The 13,041-nt window shown below is 35.0% G+C and overlaps 1 protein-coding gene across 1 annotated transcript in view; it reads left to right on the top strand.

Moving 5' to 3' along the window:
* Positions 1-4,499, top strand: part of LOC308417698 (uncharacterized protein) — a gene marked incomplete at both ends in the record, with an annotated part of 32,751 nt that extends 28,252 nt beyond the window's left edge. Inside the window, one exon of the mRNA XM_080913028.1 lies at positions 3,549-4,499. Within this exon, the coding sequence (XP_080769154.1) occupies positions 3,549-4,499 (951 nt within the window). The remainder of the gene's footprint in view (positions 1-3,548) is intronic.
* Positions 4,500-13,041: the final 8,542 nt, after the last annotated feature.

Raw genomic sequence — 13,041 nt, 5'->3', positions numbered from 1 at the left:
AGGAAAATTCAAATCAAAACAACTCTGAGATTCCACCTCACACCAGTCAGAATGGCTAAGATCAAAAACTCAGGTGACAGCAGATGCTGGTGAGAAAGTAAAGAAAGAGGAAACACTCTTCCATTGTTGGTAGGATTGCAAGTTGGTAAAACCACTCTGGAATTCAGTCTGGTGGTTTTCAGAAAATTGGACAAAGTACTATCTGATGACCCAGCTATACAACTCCTGGGCATATACACAAAAGACGATCCAACATATAATAAAGATACATGCTCCACTATGTTAATAGCAGCCTTATTTATAATAGCCAGAAGCTGGAAAGAACCCAGATGTCCTTCAAAAGAGGAATGGATACAGAAAATGTGGTACATTTACACAATGGAGTATTACTCAGCTATTAAAAATAATGACTTCATGAAATTCTTTGAAAAATGAATGGAGCTAGAAAATATCATCTTGAGTGAGGTAACCCAATCACAAAAAAAAATACACACACACACACACACACACACACGCACACGCACACACACACACACACACACACACACACACACACACACACATGGTATGCACTCACTGATAAGCAGATACTAGTCCAAAACCTCAGAATTTCACAGACATCATGAAGCTCAAAATTTTGGAAGACCAGAACAGAATTTGGATGCTTCAGTTCTTCTTAGAAGTGAAAACAAAATACTCACTAGAGGAAAGACAAATAGAGGATCAAGGACTCAAGAAAAGATCATCCAGAGACTGCCTCACCTGGGGATATATCACATATGCAGTCACCAAACTCAAGCACTATTGCTGATGCCAAGACGTGTTTACTTGCAGCAGTCTGATATGGGTCTCTCCTCAGAGGCTCTGCCAGAGCCATACTGATATAGAAGAGAATGCTTGCAGCTAACCATTGTACTGAGAACAGGGACCCCAATGAATGACCTAGAGAATGGACTGAAGGAGTTGAAAGGGTTTGCAACCCCATGGAAAGAAAAACAATATCAACCAACTAAATCCCTCAGAGTTTCCAGAGTATGCATAGAGAGACCCACTATTCCAGTTGCATATGTAGCAGATGATGACTTTGTTTGGCATCAATAGGAGGAGAGGCCTTTGGCCAGTAAAGGCTTGTTTTCCCAGTGTATGGTGAATAACAAGTCTCTGAAGTGTGAGTGGGTGGTTGGGAGCGGGAGCATCAAGAGGAGGTTGTATGGAAGAGTGGGAGAAGAGAATGGAATTTGAAATGTATATACAGAGGATATCCAATAAAAATGATAAAAGATAAAAAAAACAGAAGAAAAAGCCAAAATGGTCCATTTTAATGAGTAGTTTATATCCTGTAAAATAATTAACCTGAAACAAACATCAACTTGCAGGAGTATTTACCTAATATTTATCATGTACATCCATAATCACAAAGTGAAAATGTACCATTACCCACATAAAGAGGAAAACAGATTGACATACTCCTTGAAAATTAATTGTGTTTGTGTGAAATGACATTCTCAGTACTCACTGGAGCAAAAGTAATGATTGCTGATGATTTGAATTCACACTGGAATCCAGCTCCTCTGCAGGGACTTATTCTTAGGGATAAATAATGATTGTAGGCAAGAGATATATATCTATACAATAATAATAACCTTGATCTTCTCACTTTAAGATGAATTCTCATTTCAGAGGTAAGAGTTTGATACTGTTGGTAAATGAAGAAAGTTTATTCTTCAAAATGCACTGTATTTCAAACCATGGTGGAGAAACATGTCAGATGGAATTATGCAGTTATACAGCAGAGAGAAAAGAAACTTTCATAGAATTCCCTTGTATCTCATAATAAATTGTTCAGAATAACCAGGAATTAAAACAAGTTTTCATAGATTCTTTATTTATCCATCTGTCAACAAGACCAGAAACCAACATGACCTTCAAAGCTATATGTAAGTAGCATTCACCAACAGGCTAACAAATTCACTAGCTTTGAAATGTTTGGTGGCTTACTGTTGGAATATCCTGCACAAAGACTTGGTTGCTTATGGAGTAAATGTGCCAGCCTTACAGGCAACACTCTAGACAAATGAGGATGTAAGTACAGAATGTAAGGAGTGATAGTCAATCTGCCCCTTGATGCCTTGATAAATCTCTTAATATCTGAGGTTGAACACTGGACAGTGCCCTATGTTGAAACTCATGGGGATTTTTTCTAAAATACTTCAGTTAGAAAACACTGTGAAACTGGAAAAGAGCTGGTTGAATCTAAGAAAATACTAATAATATGCTATATACTCATATTTTACAATATGATAAAATTTATATTTCAAACTACTTTAAAAAAAGAGGTCTATTTAGAAGAAGTTAAAATCTTTCATGACTTTAAAACTGGAAGTCAGATTTGTAAATTTAATGCATTCTTTATTCAGTTTTATAGACTTTAAATGACTGATCAGAAAGCTGAATTTCCACTCTGATATTGGTCCTAATTTATGTAGCCCTCAATTGTGTGGTCATCCATCATTTTGTAGTATGGCTACCAAAATGAATACTCTGAGTACAACTAAACTAGTACTTGTATCTACTTCTCTTTTTAAAGATGTATTAATTTTATTTTGTGTGTGCATGGTTCCTGCATGTACACATGTGTGACTGGTAACTGTGAAGACTACAAGAAAGTGTTGGCTCCTCAGAAATGAAAGGACAAACTCCCACTAGAAAACATAGTGAAGTGTGTAAGAATCACCCTTCCCGCTTTTACCAGTTCACCAAGTCCTCTTATTAACTGAGCCAAATCTGAAGCTCCATAAATTGATTACTTTGTGTGTATGTTACTCAACTTAAATTGCTTTCTGCTAGAATACAGAAATAATAGAAAGAACAATGCAACTTTATATAAATAAAAACAAAAAACATACAACTATAAAAATTCTTATTCTGGTGCTGTAGTAAGCATTTAATGATAGCAACAGTGTAAGACACCATTATTAATTCTATAATTTTTTATTTTATTCTTTTGTTAAGCTTATAATAATACATTATTTTCTTAAGATAAACATTTTTAATATTTATCTATGTATTTGTGTAATCATATATTTATTTTTGTGTGGGTAGGTAGTTGTAACACAGCATATGTGTGGGTAAAAAAGATCAGCTCTTAGGAGTTGGTTCTTTCTTACCATCTTGTGGGTTCCAGGTATCAATCTCTACCTATCAGATTTGTAACAAGAATCTTCACCTACCCAGCTATCTTACCAGCCAAGTTTCATAATTTTAAAATTTAGCCTTAATGGCAATCATGTATATTTCATTATAAGTAAATGTAAATTAAATCTATGTATTATTTATAAAACATTTCAAACATTTGTGTTTAAATAAATTTTAAATAATTATTAAACATAAGTATGAAAATGATGACAATGATAGTAATACATTAATAATTAATCCAATTTCTGAATAAAATATTAATTTATACTGCTTTTAATATGCAATTAAAAGATATGAAGTGACCTATATATAAATCATGTTTTGTAAAATTTTTAATCTAGCAGCAGTTATAGTGTCCCATGGCTTTCATAGAGGACAGGAACCACACTGCAGTGACAGAGTTCATTTTATTGGGCTTAACTGATGACCCAGTCCTTAGGATCATCCTCTTCACCTTCATCCTGTGCATCTACGTGATGACTGTATTTGGAAACCTCAGCACCATCCTTCTCATCAGAGTCTCTTCCCAGCTCCGTCACCCCATGTACTTTTTTCTTAGCCACTTGGCTTCTGTTGACATAGGCATTTCATCATCTGTCACACCCAACATGCTTGTTAACGCCCTGGTAAAGCAAAATACCATTTCCTACATTGGTTGTTCTATACAGTTTGGCTCAGCTGCTTTCTTTGGGACAGTTGAATGCTTCCTTCTGGCTACCATGGCTTATGATAGGTTTGTAGCAATCTGCAAGCCACTACTTTATTTCACTAAAATGTCCACAGAAATTTGTATCCAGTTGGTCATAGGATCTTATATACAGGGTTTTCTTCATGCTTCTTTTTTTACTCTTTCCTTCTTTTTCTTATTTTTCTGTGGACCAAATAGAATCAATCATTTTTACTGTGATTTTGCTCCTTTGGTGGAACTCTCCTGTTCTGATGTCACTGTCTCTGTAGTTATTATTTCGTTTTCTGCTGGTTTTATCACAATGACGACAGTCGTTGTTATAGCAATCTCCTATTCCTATATTTTCATCACCATTATAAAGATGAACTCCACTGAAGGTCGACAGAAGGCCTTCTCCACCTGTGCCTCCCACCTCACTGCAGTCACTCTGTACTATGGAACTGCTATATTTATTTATGTGATGCCCAAGTCCAGCTACTCCACTGACCAGAACAAGGTGATGTCTCTATTCTATACCGTGGTGATCCCTATGTTGAATCCCCTCATCTACAGCCTCAGAAATAATGAGATTAAGGGTGCTCTGAAGAAAAATCTTGGAAAGAAAATATTTTCTTAGGGTAGTCTGTTTGGCAAAACTCACTGTAATAATGACAATTATACAAAACCTGTGTGACCATCATCTGAATTTAGTTATTTACCTTCTTGCTTTTCCATTTGCCTGAATCTCTTTTTTATCCCAGTAAACATATAGATTATGATTTATTGCATGTTATCTTATGTAGTTTTAAATATGTCTTGAGAACATGATAAAATGCATTTATCACATTCAGCCCTACTTAAACTCTTCTCAGTATAACTTCCTCTTCTACACATTCAACTACTGATTTTTATCAAATTCATCTTGTGCTACCTGTACATATTTAGGTATTTAGGGTTCCACAGAAGGATGGATAGCCTACCAAAGGCCATGTTATTTTAGATAATTTACTTTCTTCTGAAACATTTAAGTTTTCAATCACAACTCAGCTACCTGTGGACTTCATGCCCATGTTCTCCCCATAGGATTTTGTCTATTTTGAGCATGTGGATGCCAAAAGAACTAATATGAGACCATATTTTCAATCATCTTTTCTGCCCTGAAAATACTGTTTAATTGTCATCCACCCACTCTGGCTCTTACATATTTTAACTCATTCTCACACGATGATTCCTGAGCTTGGAGAAAATAAGGTGTGTTATATATAATTTCTGTTCCATATATTGTTGAGCCTTCCAAAGTCTCCAATTCTCTGCATAATGGAAAGTGTTTATTTGTTTTGTTTTACTTTGCTTTGCTTTGGTTTGCTTAACCTTTTGGTAATCAATACTTACTGAAAAAAGAAATCATTATGATAGGTTTGGATTATGTAATAATCTATGTATCTAATGATAAGTCATTACAAATTTGTTTGATATGATGCCCAATGAGGAGAATAATTATTATGGGTTCTTTTCTAGTACCTATGCCCTGTCTTAGTGCAAGTTTGGCACTCATAGGGGTTTTAGATGTGATTTTTATATTGTGGAGTTAGATCAGTAACAAATTTCCTGTTATTCCCATGATACATGGGAATAATCTATGCTATATCCATAAACTATATGACTAGTAGGGATGTCTTTTCAAGCTGCTGTTTATTGTACATGAAGTGTTCATAAAAGTCTGTAAATGTGTATTTTACAATATACCTATATTAGTCTACAACTATTTTAAATTTTTAAATATTTTCTTTCAATTTAGAACAGAATCAACATGCCCATCTAACTTTCTTAATCTAATACCACTTGTTCCCTAGGAATTTCATTGCTAGCTGATACAAGCTAACATAACACACCCCAATACAGCTACATTTCCTACTTAGATCAGCTCCATTTATTCTTTGCTACCATATTCTATGTTTTAAAAGGTTAATTCTTTTCTATGTACTCTCCAGTGAAATATGAATTGTTGAGCATTGTAACATTCAGCAACAAATATTTACTATCTACTTGGTTTGACAAAACAATAAATACTCAAAAAATGACCATCTAGATAGAATGAATTACTCAATGGTTATCCTTTATCTACCTGTAAAATAATTCCAAAGCTCTGATAGAAGATTCCAGAAAATGTTCTTGTCATGAAGGAAAACACTAATGGTTTTTAGTGTTTTTTCCCAGGCTTCTTTAAAAGCTATCCTCAAACATGAAGAATGAGCTTGAAATCTTCATTGATACTAACATTAATATTTCTGACTGTTCAAACAATAAGTTATTCAAACTCAGCCAATGCAAAATGTAAAATACAGAACATTTGACAACTATGACCTGAGCATATGGGGATACTATTTTTATGTTCAGGAATTTGAGGTTTGCATAACTAATGTTTTAAGGTCTCAGGTAGTTAAAAATACCTTAAATTTTTACCATATATATAAAGAAGTTTGTTGAATGCCTAGGCCTAAAAAATATATCAGAAGAATTAGGTAGGCATAAATTTCTCAAAATGAGAACTGATAAGAAGATTTAAGGTTTAATGGGAAAAATCAATGTCACCATCCCTGATATTCTGGCTTTGATCCAAGAGACCTATATGGTAGAAGGAAAGAACTCACAAGAGTTGTGCTCTTATGTGTGGACTTGTACAATCTCATGCACACAAACACACACACACACACACACACACACACATACACACACACACACACACACACACACACACACACATACACACACACACACACACACACACACACACACATACACACACATACACAGTCTCAAAAGACATATTTTGGGTATATACACAGGTGTAATAAAGCAGGGTCTTGAAGTAAAGCTATTCCAAATTTTTGAGAAGCAGCCAAATTTATTTTCAAAGTGTCTATAGCTGTTTGAACAGTTGCATCAGCAGTAGAAGAGTGCTCCTTTTGTTCCATATCCATGCCAGCATATGCTGCCAGTTGAGATTTTGATTGTAGATATTCTATTGGTTGTAACATTAAATCTTTAATTCATATTGATTTGCATTTCCCTAATGACTAAAAATGCATGTTGAACATCATTTAAGCTTTTCTTAGCCAATCAAGATGATTTTATTGGAAATTCTTTATCTACCATAGTCAAGTAAGCATTATCCCCATGATGCATGGGTAGTTCAGTGTATAAAAATCCATTAAAGTAATTTACCCTATAAACAAACTGAAAAAAACAGATGATCATCTTATTAGATGCTTTAAAAGCCTTTGCCAAAAAATCCAAAACTCTATCATTTTAAAATCTTTTAAAAAACAGTAATACAAGGTGCATGCTTAAACATAGTAAAAACAATATACAGCAAGCTAATACCAACATTATATTAAATGGCGAATAACTTAAAACAATTTCACTAAAGTCCAGAGCATGACAAAGTTTCCAACTTTAGTCCTTTCTACTTAATATAATACTTGAATCTACAGCCAGGGTAATACAGAACTAAAGGAAATAACATTTATCAACATATCAAAGGAAGAAATCAAACTATACATATTCATATATGATATGTTAGTATAAATAATTTATTCCAAAAATTTCACAAAATAACTTTTACATCTAATAAACATCTTTAGCCAACTGTCTGATTACAAAATCAATGTGGTCTTGTGGTCATCCTGAGCAAAACTTAGCAAAACTCTTGACAATAGCTAAAAATCGTATATTAAAAAATGGTGTAACTCTAAGAATGCAAGTCAAAGTCAATGAAGAAAGAACCCAAGAAAGATACCAGATGATGAAAAGATTTTCTCTGCTGATGGATTGGTAGGATTACCATAGTAAAAATGGCCATTTTATAAAAAGAAATATACATATTCAATGCAAATCCCATCAAAATCACAAAACAAATATTTAAAGAGCTAGAAAGAGCAATTCCCAATTTCATATGGAAACAAAGAAACAGCATAGCTAAAACAATCTTAAACAATAAAGAACTTTACAAGATAGCACCAATCCTGACTTCAAGCTGTATTACAGAACAATAGTAGCAAATACTGCATGTCATTGGCATAAGAACTGAAAGGTTGATCAGTGGAATAGAATAGAAGAAATAGAATAAAACCCACATACTTATAAACAATTGATATTTGACAAAGAAGCCAAAGACATGCAAAACTACCTTAAAGCATCTTTATAAGTGGTCTAACAGAAGTATTGAAATAAACTCACATCTATCACCCTTCACAAAACTCAAGTTCAAGTCAATCAATGACCTCAACATAAAACAGGACACACTAAATCTAAAAGGGCACATGAGTAATGGTCTTCAACTCATTGGTACAAAAGACATATAAATGTATAGAACATTAATAGTTTAGGCACTAAGATCATAAATTACTAAATGGGACATTGTGGAATTGAGAAGATTTTACAATGCTAAGAACACCATTAATAAGACAAAATGGCAGAAGTCAAGATCAAAAAAGATCTATACAAACCCTAAATCTTCAGTGAACTAATATCTGAAATATATAAAGAACTCAAGAAAATAGACCTCAGAAAAGCAAATAACCCAATTAAAAATGTAACCCTCTTTTTCTTAATACTACATAAATATAACACTCTACATACCATGCTCTTCCCATTTGATAATTTTAGTGTGGTTTCTCAAACATTCTTTGCCATGATAAGATTTTGTTTGATCTATTTTCTGAAATGTATAATTCTGCAATTCTGGTTGGAAAATGTAGTTTCTTGTAGCCTACAGTTTTTTTTTTTTTTTTTTTTTTTTTGCTTCAGTTTCTATATTGAAATTTTAATACTAAAATTTTTTTAGAAAAGACAGCAAATGGGATTATACAACGTCATATAAGGTTAAAGTCAGATGGTTATTTAGGTGTATTGGTATCCACACAATGCCTACTGCTTATTAAATGCTGAGTACACAGTGGAGCTGAATTGAACTGTCTCAAAAACCCCATGAGTACTCTGTGCTACACTGATGTGCAAATTACGTTCCCTGGAAAAGAGAGTGCTTTTTTTGCCCAGCTTAGAGAGACCTTTAAATGACTATTGCTCTAGATTCCACAAATGATTAGAGATATTTCATGTCAATAATCAAAGGAGAAAATGAGGTATGTCCTTCCTGTGTTGGGGGTAGGGGAGTGAGATTTTAGTACCAATATTTGTTAATTCTGTCCCTATATTTTACAATTTTCTGTATATTTATTTTTTTCTCACTTTAACTTTATATTGACTCTCTGTGTGTGATTGTGTGTGTATATTCATGTGCATACACATGTGCATGTATGTATGCATGAGAGAGAGAGAGAGAGAGAGAGAGAGAGAGAGAGAGAGAGAGAGAGAGAGCAGGGAGAGGGAAAGATGGAGAGGAAAAGAAGAGGGAGCAGGACATGGAGTAGGAGCAGGACAGGGAGCTGTAGAGGGAGAGAATTAGTGGAAAGCACTTATGCTCAGTTTATCCATCTTGCTGGCCTCATTATCTTTATTTTCTTGTTAAAATTATACTAACAGTTTTCATTTTAATATTTGAAAGTTTCATATATTAATACAAAATAAAATTTAGATAAGAAAGGAAAGTTTTAAAAATATCATGTCATATTCCATAACAGAGAGCAGTCAGAGAAGGAAAGTAAAGGCAGGAACTGGAGGGAATGGAGCAGAATCCATAGACTTATAAGGTTTATGAGCTTGTTTTTCATGGCTTGCTCAACCAGCTATTTTTCTTTTTAATTTTTTTTATAATACAATATTTTCCCCAATATTTCCCAATCTGGGCCCCCCTGACAACTCTCCATCCCACTATACTTTCTCCTTCTGTCTCAAAGAGAATGTCCACACCCCCAACCCCTACTTCAACAGAATTTCCCAATTCCTGGGGCCTCAATTACTCTGTGTATATATGTGTATGGCCTCATATCACCTGGTATAAGCTGTCTGGTCAGTGGCTCAGTGTCTGTGAGATTTCAGGGGTCCAAGTCAGTTGAGACTGCTGGTCTTGCCATGGTGCCACCCTCATCCCCAACTCCTTGCAGCTTTTTATACAAGTTTTTTCCTCCATTGTAGGACATTTCACTAAGGTCCATCCCTTTGAGTACTGAATTCTCTCACCTCTCAGGTCTCTGTTACAGTCTAAAGAGTCCCCTCACCTCCTACCTTCTAAAGTTGCCTGTTTCCATTCTTACTGCTGGTCCTTGGGGCTTAAGTTCTGCTCTCCCACCCAATAACGAATGATGTTTTGCTCTTCCCCTTCCTGTCACTGTTATTACCCAGGTCCATCACTTACTCCCCACCATCATGAAATTGCTTTTACTCCTCTCCCAAGTAGGATTAAGGCATCCTCACTTGGGGCCCTTCATTTTGTTAACCTTCTTGAGTTCTGTAGTCTGTATTTTGGGTATTCTGTATTTTTTCTTGCTAATATCCACTATTAGTGAATTTATATCATGCATGTCATTTTGTCTCAGAGTTACCACATTCAGGATGCTATTCCACCCATTTGCCTGCAAAATTCAAGATTTCTTCTTTCTAAATAGCTGAGTAGTATTACATTTTGTAAATATACCCCATTTTCTGTACCCATTTTTCTGTTGTTTGACATCTGGGTTGTTTCTTGCTTTTGGCTATCACAAATAAGGCAACTGTGAACACATGAAACATATGCCTCTGTGGAATGATGGGAATTCTTGGTTATATGCTCAAAAATGGCATGGCTGGGTCTCCAGGTAAATCTATTTCTAATCTTCTGAGGAACCTCCAGATAGATTTTCAGAGTGAATTTGCCAGGGTGAAAACCCACTAGCAATAGAGCGATGTTTCTCTTTCTTCACATCTTGCCAGCATGTGCTGTCACCTAAATTTTTTATCTCACCCAATTTGACTGGTATAAGGTGTAATCTCAGGGCCATTTTGATTTGCATTCTCTGATGACTAAGAATGTTGAACATTTCTTTAAGTGTTTCTTGGCCATTCAAGAGAGTATAAAGAATCTCAAAACCCTAATATTATTACCTCATCTCAGTGGGAAGAACAGTTGAAATTTGAGTGTAGGTTTCATGTAACTAAAAGGTTTCCATCCAAATAATTTGAAAATATAATTGCATTGATGTAAAAAATAAACATATATACTGAAAATCAATCTTATTTTAAGTATTTGTACACCATAGTTATATGTGTACAATGTATTCACAAATGATTTATAAAGTATACCATTGAGTGTATTTCCAATATTATTCTCAGTGCCTAAATAATTTAGAATTGTCATAGAGAATATAAGCACATATCGTGGAAGACAGAATGAAGAGACTTGGGCTTAGTTGAGTAGCTGGACTTCAGCATCACTTAAATGAAAGTGATGTTCCTATACTAGAGACTGCAATAACAGTGGAAGTGCAGGAGGAGAAGGCATTGTAAATTACCTCACTGGAGTGCATCTTTGGAATGGTGATGGGGTATAGATATAGGAGGTGGTTATGACAAACACTGACAATAGAATAATGGATCCAGCAGAGACAGAGGGGTGATTCCAACAATGGAGACAACTGAATTAAACAGTTTCAATATAGGGGGAAGTCACAAGAGTGCTCTATCTGAATTGATCCACAAAAGTACAGACTGAAGAACAGGTAAGTTTTCAAGTTCTCACACTGCTAGCCACATATGAAGCCCAAATAAAAAGAGGCAGATTTGAGAGACATATGTATGAGGTTGTTTGAGGGTTAGCAGATGGCAACATAGAAGTCATATTTCATGTCACCTTAGCAGTAAGCAAGCAATTGTCTCAAAATGCACCACAGAATAGAGGTGAGCTTCATAGACATGCACATGAAGTACTGTCCTATGTACAGGGGACACCATCAGCATTATAGGAGTAATTGTTTTGAAATTGACAATGTTCACAGAAGCCAAAAATTTTTATGCAAATGAATGGAGCTATAAAATATCATCCTGAGTAAGGGAACCCAGACACGGGAAATACATGCTATGGACTCAGAGATATAGTACAATTAACACCCAAAACTCAAAATACCCGTGATAAAAATTCCAAAGCATATGAAGTCTACAGAGAAGGAAAACCAAAGTGTGGATGCTTTGATTCTACTTAGAATTGGGAACAAAATAATCATTGGAAGTAAGAATGGAGCAGTGGGGGAAAAGGATAGTGCAGGATGTGGTATGGGAATAGACAGGAGAGAAGTCTAGAACCTCAATAAAATGAATCCCAACATGTTGAAGTAGGACAGAGGTAGATAGAACTAGCCATAAGAAAGTGCCAGAATCCAGGGAAAAGAGAGGTTTCCAAGACCCAAAGGGGAAGACATTAGCCAAATACCCAATAAAGGAGAGATACATCCTGTAGAGACCACCTCCATTAGAGGTGCATGGATTCCAGTTGGTAGATGGTGCCATCCATGCATCTCAAATTTTTTACCCAAAAATGTTTCTGTCCAAAGATAAGACAGGGAAACACCAAGGTATTTCATATTGTTTGTGACTATTGTGAAGGACCTACATGACAATAACTTCAAATTTCTAAAGAAAAAAAATCTAGAAAGATCTCAGAAAATGAAAAGATCTCTCATGTTCATGGATTGGAAAAATCAACATTGTAAAAAAGGCCATCTTACCAAAAGCAATCTATAGATTCAATGAATTCCCCATGAAAATTCCAACACAATACATCATAGAGTTGGAAAGAGCAATGTGCAATTTCATCTGGAATAAAAAAAAGACCGAGAATAGCAAAATCTATCATCAAAAACAAGAAAACATATTCAGGAATCACCATGAATGACCACAAGCTATATTACAAGGCAATTGTGCTAAAAACTGCATGGTACTGGTGCAGAGATAGGCACGTGTATCGATGGAATAGAATAGAAGATCCAGAAATGAGCCCTCACATATACAGTCCCTTGATTTTTTGCAAAGGAACTGTAAACATCCCATGGAAAAAGAATAGTCTCTTCAAAAAATGGTGTTGGTCCAACTGGCACTCAGCATGCAGAAGAATGAAAATAGACCCTTTCTTATCTCCTTGGACAAAGCTCAATTTCAAGTGGATCAAAGATCTCCAAATTAAACCAGGTACACTGAAATTATTTTATTAGATGAGAAAGTAGGAAAAACCTTACAGCACATAGGCACAA

Source organism: Micromys minutus (genome assembly GCF_963924665.1).
Source record: "Micromys minutus genome assembly, chromosome: 2".
In the NCBI taxonomy this organism is placed as follows: Eukaryota; Metazoa; Chordata; class Mammalia; order Rodentia; family Muridae; genus Micromys; species Micromys minutus.
This window is presented reverse-complemented; position numbering and strand designations above follow the sequence as displayed.